The sequence below is a fragment of the Chaetodon auriga genome, chromosome 17 (genome assembly GCF_051107435.1).
Source record: "Chaetodon auriga isolate fChaAug3 chromosome 17, fChaAug3.hap1, whole genome shotgun sequence".
Lineage (NCBI taxonomy): Eukaryota > Metazoa > Chordata > Actinopteri > Chaetodontiformes > Chaetodontidae > Chaetodon > Chaetodon auriga.
Window position 1 is genome coordinate 21,537,773 of NC_135090.1, and position 15,595 is coordinate 21,553,367.

Genomic DNA, 15,595 nt, shown 5'->3' on the forward strand with positions numbered 1-15,595 from the left:
GTTCAGAGGAAATACGTCTACATGTTAAATGGCCTTGGTTGACCAGAAAATCAAATCAACTGCCGTGTCCTTGAGTGAGACGCTGCGTCTCTGCTGTCTCCAGGACGCTGCTGTAGCTGATCCTGACCTCTGACCTCCCTGTAGAAAGTAGATGTAAGCAAGAAAATAACTTTCTTTTTTAGGTGTAATTAATATTTCATTACGGCAGATTATTACCCACGTGGACTTCCTGACCACTCACCTTTCCTCGAAGAAAAAAAGAAAAGCCACAAGTCAGATTACAGGATGTGAAGGGGGGGCCGGACCAAATGAGATCATCTCTCACTGGAGACCAATAGCTGCTCTCCTTCCTGTGATGGCTCAACCCAGAACCTCCCTCCTGTCCTGTCTCTCCGTCGGCATCCAAATATATCTGACCTCCTGCGCTTCTACCTATCTCTCGCTCGATCTGAGCGTTTCACGTACGCACTCTGGAGAAGAAGTGATGGTTTGATCAGGTCTGAGAACGTGTCAGCCCGTTCTGAACGAGGCCCGACTGCCTCGAGCACAGCAGCTGCCACGTTTCTCAAACAGCCTCATTTTGAAGCAAAACTCTACGTTTGACTCTTGATCCACTTTTCGTCTCTGCCTTCGCTGTATGTCAGGTGTGACGCACGTTTTGCCTGACCTGCTCTAATTCCCTAACGAGATTGCCCGTTCCCGGATATCCCATTAGACCCTGATTAACCGGGCTCAGCTCATTAGCTCTGACAAACCAATTCACCCTTGTCAACCTCCGCCCCAGACTATCCATCCCCGCTCCTCAAAAAAAAACATGCACTGCAATGTCAGGAGTCAGGATACAAAGTCACCTCTCTGCTCTCACAGGATGCTGCAGACACACGCTGGAAATCAAACCAGAAAGTTAAATAAAGTTGTGAATATGAGGTTTCAGATGATTTGATGTGCACCTTTAGAAGTTGTTGGAATGAGCGTCATTGTGTATTTTTTCTTTGTTCTGGCTTTCAGTTTGCTTTCATCCCACCTGAAACTCATTAAAACTGGAGGTCAGAGCACAAATTAACAGCATATTCTTTCACATTTAATCACATTGCATGGCCGGTCTGTCAGTTTCCCTCCTTCAGTGCCTAATTTTTGTGCAACAAGTGTGATGTCCTTAAAAACCTCCACCATCTTTTTTCCTCCTCTCATATTCTCACATTTCATCCCCACCTGTTCCCTTTCTCTTCCTGTCTTCCTCTTTCATTTCTTCACCTGCTTGTCTTTTGACCTCATAACCTGATTTTCTCCCCCCAATCGGTTTACGTGCCTCCTCTCGCCATGCTCCCTCTCCCTGTCTCTCTCTCTCTCTCCTTCTCCTTCCCTCTCTATTTCCATCTTTGAGCTTTATCCCTTCATCCCTTATCTCCTTCATCCCCTCCAATCCTCATCTGTTCTTCACTGTGGAGGAAGGGAGAGAGAAAGAGAGAGTTTTTCACAAGTAAGCTGCTAGCAGTCTGCCGGGGTAGAGTGTCGGAGGAGCCAGCTTGCAGGTTGTGCACCCTGGGATTGTGGGATCTAAACGAGCTCAAAGGGGAACGCAGAGCCGGAGGCGTCTGGGACCAGGAGCTGCACCGGTGCAGAAGAAGAGAAGGGACCACGCTGTGTGTGGAAAAGGTGAGTTTCTTCTTTTATGCCTCTGTAGATGGGCTCTCTCCTGGGGCTTCCTCTGCTGTCGGCGAACACTTGGAGCTGCCGTGAAATGCTGTGAAGCTGCAGCATCTTACTTGGTGAGATTTTAAAGGAAGAAAGTGGATTTTTGCTTTTGGAGACTGGAGACTTCCCTCCATGTGCAACGTAAGAAACGGGGGATTTTCTGCACATGGCTACCAGCGAGGCATGAAATGTGGCTTCAGCTGCAGTTTGTCTGTATTTCCAGTGATTTTGGAGGAGCTAAGCTTTCCTCCAGTCTTCACTCCAGAGTGCTTCATAAAATTCAGGGACCATTTTTCATGCAAGAAGACAACTTCACTCCACTGGATCCCAGTATTTTTTTAAAGGCATCTTGAAACACTTATTTCTTACGAGTCATAGCATAATTTATGAGTCCCGCGTGAGATTGCATCCAGTGTAATGATTCCTTAAACCCTTCGAAGGTGATCTTTGGATTGCCGGGAAGCTGCCAAAGAGGATTGGTGCCTCAGGTGTGCCGGCAGTAAGCTGCAGCCTGACACAAGCACAGACCTCATCCTGCTCACTTTGTCTGCACATTTCTATGCTGCAGCGTTGGTGCTGCTGGGGCTGCTGTTGCAAACAAGGTTTTGTTGCTTACTGATTTCAAGCGTTTTTGGTATTCTGATTGTTTTTAGCTCTAGAAAATCACTTGAGAGCGATACGTTTCTGTCACTTCTGTCAAATGAGAGAGCAGGACGATAGAGGAGGAGCTGTTGATGTTTGACTGTAACAGACCACCACATCTCCCACCCTCCCTCTCTCTGATCCTGAGGTAAAGAGCAGTCAGTAATCGGATGACAGGAGATTTGACCAGTAAAGCTTCCCTTAAGATCTCCTGTCCTGGATTTAAAGCCCTGTAGCAACCCCCCACCAACGCCGCCGCCGCCACGGCTGCCCTTCCCATACTCTCCACCCTCCATCCTGGATCCTGTCAGAGGTTCGGGCCGCTACCTGTGCTGCACCCAGGCCGCCTCCTGAACCTTCACCTCGCACCTGTTAATGGATCTTTAGACCTTATTGCACAAGACACACATGCAGGGATGCAACTTTCCATTCTCAGTTAATTTTTGACTCATTTTCCATTCATCGATGATGTATTTAGCCTCTGAAATGTCAGAAAATAGCAAAACAAATAGAGAATGCCCTTCACAATTTGTCAAGCTGACAACTTAAAATTGCTTGTTCTGCCCACTGAACATTTTAAATCTGTAAAATTCAAATGTCTGAATTATAAATTTTACATAAAACAGAGAAAAGCTTATATTCGATAAGCTGCAACCAGTATTCAGCATTTTTGCTTGACAAATAGAGGTTGAAGTTCCTTGTCAATTCTCTGTAAAACACAGAATTCAGTCATGCATTTTGCCAATGATGCATTGCTTAACGACCTTTCAGAGTGTCTTTTTATTGCCTAAATATCCTGCAGTATTGAATGACACTTTGAATTTTCCTATTCAGCATTAATGATTATTTCTTCCCCATTTGCGGAGGAGCAGGGTTTTGGTGTTTCCAGTGAGCAGAATCATGTGCAGAGGTAGCTGGTGTTAAATTAGTCAGATGTCAGTATCCTATTACAGAGCATTAGTGCATACAGTGAGCTCCTGCACGCAGGGCTTCTGGGACATGAAAATTATGTTGAAGTAAAGGAACATGTCAGTTAGAGACAACAGTGGGGACATTTAAGACATCTATTACATGAAATACCTGAAACAGCCTTCACTCTTTCTTTGACTGTGGTGTTTGTGAGTGCAGACTTCAGTGTAGTTGTCGAAGTTCATGCACGTTTGTGTGGGTTCAAGCTAACAAGGCCACTCAAATTGATTTTACAAAGCTGATGGTAGTTAATGAGGAAGTGCCTAGAAACCGATCAGCAAAGTTGAATTTCATCTGAAAAATGATGGTCAAATGTGCTTTACAGAGCTGGTGTTTCTCCCAAGATGAGAAACTAACGTCAAAGCACCACACGTCAAAATATCTTAGCTGGTCAGAAATTCCTTCAGGGGAAAATTGTGATGCAACAGCTTGAATGAAACGACTTAAAGTGGGTCAGTTCATCAAAGTGAAAGAGGAGGCTTGTTATTCGGGTTTATAGTGAACATTAAAGCTCATGAATAAATGTACCGATACACTCCAGGGTGTGATGTGTTTATACCTCAAGAAAAGTCTAAATTAGATTTTAGTTTCCTTCTTCACTTCCTTCCTTCCTTCCTTGTTCATACCTCTCTCCTCTCCTCTGTCCTTTCCTTTAGCTTGTTTCCTTTATAAAATGTGTTCTTTCCTTCTCTTTCCAATCATATTTCTACTTCAAATCTTATTTCCTGTTCTTACCACGTTCATTATCTTTCCCTCACTTTGTCCTTCCTGTCATCTCTCCCTTCCTTCACACCTTGCACATCTCAGTTAGAGCAGTGTGAGAGGTAACAGAATTACAACTTTGGTTTAGGCAGGGATTAAACCTGTCAGGTATGTGTCTAATCTTTGCTCTAGACTTGATGGTGTAACAGCAACCCAAGTGCTCCAGATCAAGGTATCAGGGTCACTGAGTGATGCACAGCCGGGTCAGTGGATCGGTGTGTACCTGTGCTGTAATGTCCTGCAGGGTCAAGCTGGCAACATGAGGATTTTAACAGCAGAGGTCTTACATCCAAACTGGAGCCACGTCATTCACCAGAAGACCTGTCGATACTACAAAATCAACACAGTTTAAGTCTAAATCGTCTTTTTTATTCTTCTCCTCAACATCAAGACTGACCTGTTTTGTGTTTTTCCTCTTCGTCCCCGTCCTCTCTTCTTCTCTCTCTCCTGTCTCAGAGTGACAGTTTCCTCTTCCGTCAGTAACATCCCCTTGCAACCGACGCCATGGCAGCTGAGAAAGCTGAAATGGATGCACTGAAAAAGGAGTGCGATGGCCTCCGTGCACAGATTGAGGTGAGCGCTTCATGAAAAATACGGTACTTTTTAAAATATGTGGGAGCTTCACGAGGCCCCAAAACCATCTGTTACACACTGTCAGATGATCCAGTCCTTCTTAAAAATGTTTATTTAGCCTAAGAAGTTTCTCAAACTGTACAGAAATAGTTCATCTTTTAGTTTACTTGAAAAATTCAACATCACTCAAAACTGGAGATACATGATTTTCACAGGATAACAATGACGGAATAGATCAATAGTTCAGTTTACAGGAAAAATTGGAGATACATAGTTTTCCTTAGACAGTCACAACAGGTAAATCTTGGTAACACCATACACTATTACTGTCTACTGTTGCTAATACGATTTCTACTGCTACTGTTACTGTTAGTGCTGTTATTAACAATAGTAATACTAATACTTAGAAGTATCAGTTATCCTCATGCCTTCAAATGAGTGCAGCATCTGCAAATCTGTTTTCCAGGGTCACCTGAACACAGGTGAAAAGATCAAACCTGAGCCTTACATACCTGACTGTTCTTCTTTCTCCCCAACATGTAATCCTCTGTGTGGCCACCAGGCGGCCCGTAAGGCTGTGAATGACAGCAGCATGTCAGGAGCAGCAGGGGGAGTGGCCTCGGTGGGCAGGGTCCAGCTGAAGCTCAGGAAGACACTCAAGGGTCACCTGGCTAAAATCTATGCCATGCACTGGTCAGCTGACTCCAGGTGAGGACACCTGTGCTTTCCCTGCTGCGACATGTCAAACAGCCTGTGATACAGTTATCTCAATGGTTCAGTGCAGCAGCAGTGGGAAGAGACAAGGAGAAGATTTTAGGTTTTCTGACCTAAACAGGAGCCAGTTATCTGGGTGCACATTAGCTTCCTCACAGGGAGGATTAAAGGCATTCAGGTTGCTGGGAGGTCAAGCTAAGAGGCTAATGGCTAATGGCTTCTCTACATGTGGAAGTTTGACTGTTGTTGGACCTCTTTGTCACATCTTGTGGAAAATGTTGGATTTCAGCGTTTTACTTTAGTGTTTGCTTTAAAATATAATGGAGATCTGTCGTCTCTCTCACAGGCAGATGGTCAGTGCATCACAGGATGGCAAGCTTCTCATCTGGGACACCTTCACAGGGAACAAGGTAAGCTTAGTCATACGGCATATAAAAGGAGACGAAGAGGACAAACGTCCTCCAGTTTTACTGTATATCGAGGGTTTGTTTATTGTACAGAATGCTGCTGCGTTGAGAAGATCTTCAGCTGTTCTGCTGTGCTTGCAGAGGTGCTTGATCTCAAATAGCTTCAGTTAATCTGTGTGTGCTCAGTCATAGTCTTGTTAGATGTGTTTGGGTCTTTATCTTAAAATGCAGGCTCATTTATTTAAGTGTCTGTTTTGATTGAATGGTCCTAAACCAGACATTCTGTTTGCAGTGTGAGGCTCACAGACGTGTGTTTGGACCGCTGGCAGGCTTACACTGATTCCATAATTTATCTCGTATTATTATCTGTCAAATACCGGTGAGGCAATGTTTGCTCCTGGCACGATGCAGCTGAGAAACAGAATAACCTGCAAGAAATTTTCCTTGAACTAGTTGAACTGTGATTGGTTGGGCCAGTTTAACCTTCCTGTGGGAGCTTCTAATCCTTGGATAATTAGATTAGGCTGGATTTCAGTGGTGAGTTAAGTATTCAGTGATGGTTTAACTTCTGTTTCCACCTTGTCAGCAATGAAATCGTGGTGGAAAGATTTGATGGATTTTAAATTCCGGCTGCAAAAAGTTCAAATTTACAGATTTTGAGTGCTGACAGAAAATATCAGTGACCAGTATGTGCAGCCAGTAAACACTGGTTTCAAACAGCACATGCAGGTTATACCCTGATATCTACAGGAGGTTTTAAGTCAATCACTAAATTTCTGCTTCGCAGTTGGTTGCTGTCCCACTAAAGTCAGCTTGGGTGATGAGCGTCGCTTTCGCCCCCTCTGGTAACCTGGTGGCCAGCGGTGGTCTGGATAACATGTGCACAGTGTACAACATCAAGGCTGCCAGCCCCAAGACCCTCAGGGAGCTGGACGCACACACAGGTGAGGATGACGCTGTCGCCGCCCGAAACGATCCTCAACATCACGTTCATGTCACATGAAAGCAGAAAAAGAAATGAGCTGATTCTGACGAAACTGTTTCTCTCTGTCCCGCCCAGGTTACCTGTCTTGCTGCCGTTTCCTTAGCGACACCGAGATCCTGACAGCCTCAGGTGACACCACCTGGTGAGTTCATGATGGATTTTGCCTTCCGCTCCTGTACATGGTTATCAAAGTGGAGTCCGATGCCACTGGAGACATCTGCAAAACGTCACGTTTAGGGAGAGCAATCACATTTTTAAAGCAGCTCCACGGGCTGTGGCTATTTGCTGACAAAGCAGCTGTTTTTCCTACACGTTTGTTAAAATGCAACCAATCCTGAGCTCCACGGTGAGGCTAAATAACCTGAAACCCTAAAATATGGTTTTCAGATGGGCAAAACTGGAAGACAAATGCTGATTTCGAAAAAGTCAAACTTAACAGAAAGCTGTGAAGATTTGGATTTCAAAGGATTTATGAGGCTACTTTATTTTGTTGTTTTGAGTGTTGCCGTCAAAGCCCTCAGACCTCCATCCAGCCGTCAGTTTGTCTGCATGCTGTGTTGTGGGACAGCAGTTTCCTTGTCTTAACAGGAGTTAAATGAAAAAATCATTTTTTATCCATCTGCCAACAGCCTCACAAGATTTAATTAAAGCTTCTGGCTGGAGCTTTTATGAAAGCTTAAATGAATAAGATACAAAGTGAACGACAGAAAAAAACGATGCAAAACTGGCAATTATGTTTTCACAAAAATCAAGATGCAAACATAATAAGGACCGATCCTTTCTTCCTCTCTCTTCCTTGCGCGCCCTCATCCTCGTTCCTGCCTCTCCTCTCCAGCTGTCTGTGGGACCTGGAGACTGGCAAGCAGAAGATCATCTTCACCAACCACATCGGAGACTGCATGTCCCTGGCTCTCTCCCCCGACATGAACACCTTCATCTCTGGAGCCTGTGACTCTCTGGCTAAGCTGTGGGACCTGAGGGAAGGCACCTGCAAGCAGACCTTCTCTGGACACACCAGCGACATCAACGCCATCGCTGTGAGGAGCATCACACCACACACACCAGAATTAATACGACGTGTATCCCTGTTTGTTAAAGCCGGGAGAGGATTTGAAGAACACATTCGTTAAACTTGTGATTTTTCAGCAGATTGGCACAAATATTCCTCTTTTTTTTAACTTCTGTCATTGCTGATGTGCAAGTTTTGAAGTTTATTGGAGAGCAGTCTTTATTTTGCTTTGCTTTGATTGGCTGGGGGTCAGTTTTTAATTTACAATCTGCTTAAATCATCTTCACACACACATATTTACATAAATACAAACACAAACCGCTTCTTCCTCTCTTTCCACCTCAGTTCTTCCAGAGCGGAAATGCCGTCATCACGGGCTCCGACGACTGCAGCTGCAAGATGTACGACCTGCGCTCCGACCAGGAGGTGATTGGCTACCAGGACACCAGCCTGAACGCCGGCGTCACGTCTCTGGCTCTGTCCAACTCAGGCCGCCTTATCTTTGCTGGCTACGACGACTTCAACTGCCACATCTGGGACTCACTGAAGGGAGAGAAAGTTGGTGAGTGGAGTTATTTATTTCGCATTTGAAGATTTAAAGCTTAAAAAGAAATCTGTTAAAAGTCCGTTTTCGTTTACAGTAAACTTTATTAACACTCAGAAGGGTCACATGACAAGTGATGTGTAGCACAAGTTAGCCTGGAATTTCAGTGATAAATGGCATGAAGGAAAGAAGCTGAGTTTACACATTTTTTTCAATTATATTCATGTAAAAACTCAAGGAATGAAAACATTTAAATACGCAAATGTTGGATGATAAAATGTCTCAGGTGACGCGAACGAGCTCCGAATGTCAGTTTGATTTGGTTTTGTTTAATGTTTCAGTACAAATACGGCACGATATCAGTAGTAATGATCGAGTGATTGAAAGTCTCCTCTTCCCCTCTTTTCCTCTCTCCTTCTTTCCTCTCCACTCTCCCATCACCTCTCTCCTCGTATGTCCTTTCCTTTTCCTCTTTCCTCTCCTCCTCTTTCTGTCTTTTCCTTTCCTTTCTTTCCCTCCTTTTCATACTTCTCCCTCTTTTCTTTCCTTTCATCTCCTCCCCCCTCCCCCCTGCCCTGTCCTCCTCTCTCCTCTCTCCTCTCTCCTCTCTCCTCTCTCCTCTCCTCCTCCAGGTGTGCTGTCCGGCCATGACAACAGGGTGAGCTGCACCGGCGTCCCAGATGACGGCATGGGTGTCTGCACAGGATCCTGGGACAGCTTCCTCAAACTGTGGAACTGAGGCGTCCTGGCGGAGGAAACCCCCTGGAGAGGGAGAGGAGGAGGAGGAGGAGGAGGAGGAGAGGAAGAGGAGGAAAGTGGGAGGAGAAGGGTGAAGACAGGGAGGAGAGCAGTGAGGTTGGAGGATATTTGAAGCCGATGTTTGAGCGCAGGCCTTCCTCTCTTTCTCTCTCCCTCTCTGCCTCTTCCTCATTCATGTATGCAAAATATGAGAGGTTGCGAATGAGTCAAGTTGTATAAATGGCATCAGGTAAAGAGTCCACGATGCATCCCGCTGTACGTACACGAGTTTAATGAGACGATTTAAACACTGGGAAAAATAAAAACCTAAAACATAGCACGTTATTCCAAACGATTATCGAGCAGGAGGTAAGCGCTTACTGAGAATGTCAATTAAACACATTTAGATTTTTGACAATAAAAAAAGAAAGAACACGTAAATATTGAAAATACAGTGAGACTGTAGGCTTACAGATTTATTTTTATTGTAACTGAGATCTTTGACCTGTAAAAGAGCTCTGCACTTATTTAGAGAAAGATTGATATGTAAATTTATTTGTATTTTATAGTTTAAAACATTAGGATGGACAGTTGATGTACAGTGTCTTTTTCTTTCTTTCATTTTTTTTTCTTTCTTGGGCTGCACATATCCAGAGTATATGTGAATGGGAGTATATGTGATGAGCTGCCATCTTGGGTCCCCTGCTAACAACCAGCAGACTTTGATCCAAGATGGCGGCTGCTGTTTCCCCGTTGCGCCGTGAAAATCCGATGATGCATCCAGACGAAGTGAAGGTTCAGAGGTGGAGCGAGGCTGGCGATGCTGTGAGGGTGGCTGCCGGGTGGCGGTCTGACCTGTGAAACACTCTGTAAAGACCTGTAAACTTTATTTTCCTCCCCTGGGCTCAGCTACATTTTGTAGTACTTTTACACTTGTGCAGTTCCTCTGTAAAAAGACGAAATGTTTGTTGAAAATCTTTCTAATAAACATAGAATTCTGCATTAACACCATGTCGGAGTCTGTGTTTGTGTGTGTTGATGGATCGGGATGATCATTAAACAACTGAATTTATACAAAACGTGGACGCGGGAATTCTGGGATTTCTGCAGGAGGATCATCAGTATTGCTGCCATGGTGTCGTGCTGTGTGGTCCATCTTAGCAGATAGTAGTGTTGACCTAAACTCTGTTTGAGGTGTCCTGATACAACATTTTAAAGGATGCCTGACAGCCAATCAGAAGCAAGTATTTCCCATGTCAGGTATGGAGACGTTTAAAGAGGATTTAAGGTTGATTTTTCAATTTCAACATGAATTCTATTTCTAAACATCAAGCAGATAAAAGCAGGTTTGATGTAAAAGCGAACTCGACCGTTAAGCCCCGAATCAGCGAATGTCAATGTGCAGCTTCATGTTTTAGTGAAAGATTAGCATTAGGAGAGATAAGATAAAACTTTGATCCCACGCTGAGGAAGTGCAGTCGTTACAGACAGCAAGAATAAAAGAAGACATAGAAAAAGAACAAAAAAGAGAATAAAAAAAAGGATACAGAATAAAATCAACAATAAAATCAAGTATTTGTATGTGCAGAGGGCAAAGAATAACATCCATCTGACCATGTTTATCAGTTACTCAGTTTATTTCACGTTATGTTAAATATTTTATCTTGGGTTTAACTCTTGTCAATAAAAAGAGATGACTAATGAAAAAAAAAGTAAGAAATGTATACTAATAATAATGATAATAGCTTTTACAGGATGGTACCTTTAAAGAATTACAGTATGTTTGTGAAGCATCATGTTTTATAAGCTCATCGTGTTTTCTATAGAAAATCTTGCAGAGTAACTTCATCATCCAAACACACTGGAGTAAGAAGTATTATTTCCCTCACAGATAATGTGACGTGTTTTAAGTATAAAAGAAAAGAAAAATAAAATACTAATGTAAAATAACAGGTTGTCTGTCCACGTTTGAACAGCAGGTGGCGGTAATGCGCCATAAAGCTGTTTGACCAGCGGCATAAACCCACAGAAGAAGAAGAGGCAGGTCCTGACGGTGTTGGGTTCTCATATTTCCGACAGCACCTGACGTACACACCAGCCGGAGCCGTCCTGCAGGTGAACTGACCCTCCGGACACCCACCACCAGCTCTCCTCACCGGGCATCCGCCACCATCAGCCGGCCATGGCGCTCCGGAGGTTCTTCGTGGGAGGAAACTGGAAGATGAACGGGAACAAGGAGAGTCTGGAGGAGCTGATCACCACCCTGAACACCGCCAGCCTGCACGACCAGACCGGTGAGTGACCCACGAGTGCGTCCTGCAGGTCCGCTGTGGGTCTGCACAGATCAGTCGATCGATAGATAGATAGATCGATATCGATAAAGAACCAGTCAGTGAGGAGATGCTGCTGCTCAGGTGACGCAGTGACATTGGGAGTCACGTGATCAGGATGCGTCGCACAAAGGCCTCTGACGTTTCTGTCTTCAGCGGAGGATAGTAACTAAGTACATTTACTCAAGTACTCGTCTTATTTTCCACTTTACACCAAAAGTACTCAGATCTGTGACTTGAGTAAAAGAAGCCATGGCACACTGTACAAATACTCTGTTTTAGAAGTAAAAGTCCTGCAATCTTCAAAGTTTCAGCATCACAGTATACTTCATGTACTAAAAGTAAAAGTACTCAGAATCATATGTAACATATTGTTGGATTACAATTAATAATGCATTAATGTATTCATCAACTACTTCATATACTGCTGGGTACCTGAACTTGTAACCGTAATTAATTAACCATTTGAGTCCAGGACCCAAATGCACATTAAATTGACGGACAGCTGACTGTTGGGGGAAACAGTGGGCGGGACCATCAGCGTGGCACTGGGAGGGTTGACGAAGAAAAGAATAAAAAGAGCAAAGAAGAAGAGAAAAGTCACGACAAACCAAAACAACAGACCTTCTGCTTAATCTTCAGAGGTGGTGTGTGCCGCTCCCTCCATCTACCTGGACTTTGCTCGGTCCAGTCTGGATCCCAGGATCGGGGTCGCAGCCCAGAACTGCTACAAGGTGGCCAAGGGAGCGTTTACAGGGGAGATCAGGTGACCAGGAAGTCCTTCAAAGGACGCCTCCTCTCTTTTTCACACTGCTGCTGCCTGTAACACCCAAAATTCCTCTGTGGGGCATTAATAAGTCTTATCTTATCTTATTTTATCTTATCTTATCTTATCTTATCTTATCTTATCTCATCTTAACACATTCTCTCCCTCCAGTCCGGCCATGATAAAGGACTGCGGGGCAGACTGGGTGATCCTGGGACACTCTGAGCGCCGCCACGTCTTTGGGGAAGGTGACGAGCTGATTGGTCAGAAGGTGAGACACTTTGAATGTGTGTGTGTGTGTGTGTGTGTGTGTGTGTGTGTGTGTGTTGTCTGAGTCGATCCACGAGTTAAAGCACAGACGTTTGCGTTGATCACAGCTGATAATGATCCTCTTCGGTGTTGGGAGGCGGCCTGTGGAGGAGGGCGCCGGTCACATCACTGCTGGATGACAGCGTTGAAAGACAAATATCTCTGATCTTAATTCGAGATGCTTGGCGTCTCTGTGGCTGATCCTCAGGTGGCTCACGCTCTGGAGAGCGATCTGGGTGTGATCGCCTGCATCGGGGAGAAGCTGGAGGAGCGCGAGGGAGGCACCACAGAAGAAGTCGTCTACGCTCAGACGCAGGTCATTGCAGGTGAACAAAGAAAAAATAACTGAAACATTTCTGCCCTTTTTTTCTTTTGTTGATTACCTGGTTTTTCACAGGTGTTTCTGTACACTGACGAACGTTTCTCACCAAAGAACTTCAGTATTTTTATTTCTTCTTCAGTTTAAACTTCTTTGGTTTTTTTCCTAAATATAATCTGTGAAAAACGTAAAACATCAGCGACACACTCGATGAAAAGACATTATTTTATTGATGATCTTCCCCTGGTTACGTCTCCACCTCATGTAGCCTAATTCTGCCTCTAAGTAGGCTACACGCTCATTTAAAATGCAGATGGGTCAGTGGTCTCTGCTGCTGGAGAAATGTCTCGAGACACGTCGTCTTGTTCCTCGTGCAGCTGATGGATCTTCAGCCTTCAGGATGTTTTACTCATCAGAACTTCTCCGTTACGTTCAGCTGCTTTGTTACGATGTTTGTCCTCTGAGCTGCTCGGTGATTTCAGGTGTTTTACCTCAGTGTGGACGTTTGCGATGGTAAACCTTAGGAAACACCTTGATAAAGGCTGGCTTGTAAAGAGTTCAGCTCGGTTGTCTGATGGCGAGATGATGTTGTCTTCCAGAGAACGTGAAGGACTGGGGCAAAGTGGTGCTGGCGTATGAGCCTGTGTGGGCCATCGGCACGGGCAAGACGGCCACACCTGAACAGGTAACACTGACTCCTCCATCTCTTCACTGTCGCCAGCGTTTACGTGTTGGGTGCTTCTGCCTTCACACGCCCGCAGATCCAGTTTCTCCAGCGTAAACTCAGCTGGCTGCCAGCTGCCACCACAACCCACGACGCGCTGACACCTGTAGGCTGCACATTCAGCTGCTGTCAGCGGGTTATTTTTACCTAAAGCAAAGGATTACCCTCCTTATGTGTGTGTGTGTGTGTGTGTGTGTGTGTGTGTGTGTGTGTGTGTGTGTCCAGGCTCAGGAGGTCCATGAGAAGCTGAGGGCGTGGCTCAGGGCCAACGTGTCAGATGACGTGGCCGACTCCGTGCGCATCATCTACGGAGGTCAGTGATTGGCTGTCGCACCTTGACTCATATATATTTTAGCATCTTTTTAGGATAATATTGTAATTATACTCCCTCAACTGGATTTTTTTTTAAAAGCAGGAAGTCACAGCGATTTTATTTTTCAAATAGTTTTTAGTCACATTGTAAAAAGCAGCCTGTATGCAGTCTGACAAGCAGAACCCAGGGCACAGAGGTCCAAGCCGGTCCGGCAGCACACCTGGGCATCTGAACATGTTGTGACATCACAGTACATTCAGTAGATGCTCCTCTCCGCCGCCATTTGCCACATAACCGCCTTCTTTCCTCTCTCCGTCTTCCAGGTTCAGTAACGGGCGCTAACTGCAGGGAGCTGGCGTCTCAGGCCGACGTGGACGGCTTCCTGGTGGGCGGAGCATCCTTGAAACCAGAATTTGTCGACATCATCAACGCACGTGCGTAACAGAAACAGGAAGCGGCTCCATGTGGACCAATGAAAGCACCCTCCCTTTAGATGGTCGCCATGTGTGTGCAGACCGGGCCGACTGATCCGCAGACAGACAGTTTTATTCTGTAAAATATGTGTTGAGTCAGGTCAGTTCCGGACGGTAGAGTTCAGTGTCACTTCCCTTTTGTTTTGCTCTCATCTCAACTCTTTTTTGTCAGTCAAACTACTTTGTTTTAACCGTTTTCTCATAGTGATGCAGGATGAAATATGTGTTCACTGCAAGGCTTTAAGAGGCGTCAAGAAGTCAGGAAACATCTGGAAAATGGAAACATTAGAGGAAATAAGTCATTCTGATATTATTAATGATATGATGCTGCCGGGTTGTTTTGTGTGTTCACTGTTGTAATGTTGTATTAATGATGCGCTCTCTCTCACTCCACTGCACAAACATGAAGAGTCAGTTATCGTGAAGTTGTCACCAATAGGCACTAAAGCTTCATGTGGATAAACCTGCACTGTGCCGACTGGGCAGCACGTTAATGAGCAGGATGTGACCAATGTAAGAGCTGGATGAATAAAGAAATAACATGTGGAAGGAGGCTTCGTGTTGTGTTTACTGGCTGTTTGGATCCCAAACCTTTTTTGGCTTCTGTCACCTTAATCAGATCAGACCACATGAGCCCGACATTGGCGCGACCCAGCTGACCTGGAGTCAGCTTTTATCCTGCGTGACCGTCGAAGCCGACAAGAAAACCAGCGTGACCGATCTTTGACAGCTTCTGTTCCAGACGCAGCTCGGCGTGCTGGTGCACATCATTTATGCAAGATGCTAACATGTAACAGAGTATTTTTATTCTGTGGTATTACTACTTCTACTCAAGTAAAAGATCTGAGTACTTCTTCCATCACTGCCGATAAAGTGGCAGAAAGAAATAATACTTAAGAACTCATAGTATACTTTAGTGTACTGAAAATGTGATTTAAGTACTGAAAAGTCAGTACAAGTACAAGCTTAATTGAGTATGTTTGACGTACTTTTAAAAAGTGTACTTTGAATAGATGTCATTAAGTTCCACTTCGATGCATTAGAAATGATGAATTCTGCAATACTTCATGTGGTATTTCAAAGTACTTATAAAAAGTGTACTTTATTGGAAGTGTATCATAAATTGTAGTTAAGTACAATTTTAATAGTAATAAAGTGTACTTATGAAACTATTAGCATGCTTAATTAAAGTGTACTGTAATTTCACTTCATTTGAAGTATAATTTATTACCAACTCATTGGCGATATCATACATTTGTACTACGAGTGTGTTTTGAGTGCTCATGAATCCTGATTTTCTCCTGTGTACTTCAGTACACTTAA

General features: G+C 44.4%; 2 protein-coding genes across 2 annotated transcripts; both read left to right on the forward strand.

The window, feature by feature from the left end:
• The first annotated feature begins 1,384 nt into the window (after nt 1-1,384).
• Nucleotides 1,385-10,044, forward strand: gnb3b (guanine nucleotide binding protein (G protein), beta polypeptide 3b). The gene is made up of 9 exons (XM_076754356.1): nt 1,385-1,656; nt 4,525-4,641; nt 5,204-5,349; nt 5,702-5,765; nt 6,550-6,706; nt 6,823-6,889; nt 7,583-7,784; nt 8,102-8,318; nt 8,933-10,044. The coding sequence occupies exons 2-9, from the start codon at nt 4,573-4,575 to the stop codon at nt 9,037-9,039; spliced, it is 1,029 nt and encodes a 342-aa protein (XP_076610471.1). The 5' UTR covers nt 1,385-1,656; nt 4,525-4,572; the 3' UTR covers nt 9,040-10,044.
• A 1,028-nt stretch (nt 10,045-11,072) lies between these two features.
• LOC143335154 (triosephosphate isomerase) lies at nt 11,073-14,825 on the forward strand. The gene is made up of 7 exons (XM_076754357.1): nt 11,073-11,332; nt 12,011-12,134; nt 12,306-12,405; nt 12,652-12,769; nt 13,362-13,447; nt 13,712-13,799; nt 14,123-14,825. Exons 1-7 carry the CDS (start codon nt 11,221-11,223, stop codon nt 14,239-14,241), a joined length of 747 nt encoding a protein of 248 aa, XP_076610472.1. The 5' UTR covers nt 11,073-11,220; the 3' UTR covers nt 14,242-14,825.
• Nucleotides 14,826-15,595: the final 770 nt, after the last annotated feature.

Excerpts from the sequence above, each read along its gene's own strand:
- LOC143335154 (XM_076754357.1), top strand. The coding sequence starts at position 11,221 with ATGGCGCTCCGGAGGTTCTTCGTGGGAGGAAACTGGAAGATGAACGGG. Across the intron at positions 11,333-12,010 it reads CAGCCTGCACGACCAGACCG|AGGTGGTGTGTGCCGCTCCC; the intron begins GTGAGTGACCCA and ends CTTAATCTTCAG. Across the intron at positions 12,135-12,305 it reads GCGTTTACAGGGGAGATCAG|TCCGGCCATGATAAAGGACT; the intron begins GTGACCAGGAAG and ends CTCTCCCTCCAG.
- gnb3b (XM_076754356.1), top strand. The coding sequence starts at position 4,573 with ATGGCAGCTGAGAAAGCTGAAATGGATGCACTGAAAAAGGAGTGCGAT. Across the intron at positions 5,766-6,549 it reads ACACCTTCACAGGGAACAAG|TTGGTTGCTGTCCCACTAAA; the intron begins GTAAGCTTAGTC and ends TCTGCTTCGCAG. Across the intron at positions 7,785-8,101 it reads GCGACATCAACGCCATCGCT|TTCTTCCAGAGCGGAAATGC; the intron begins GTGAGGAGCATC and ends TTTCCACCTCAG.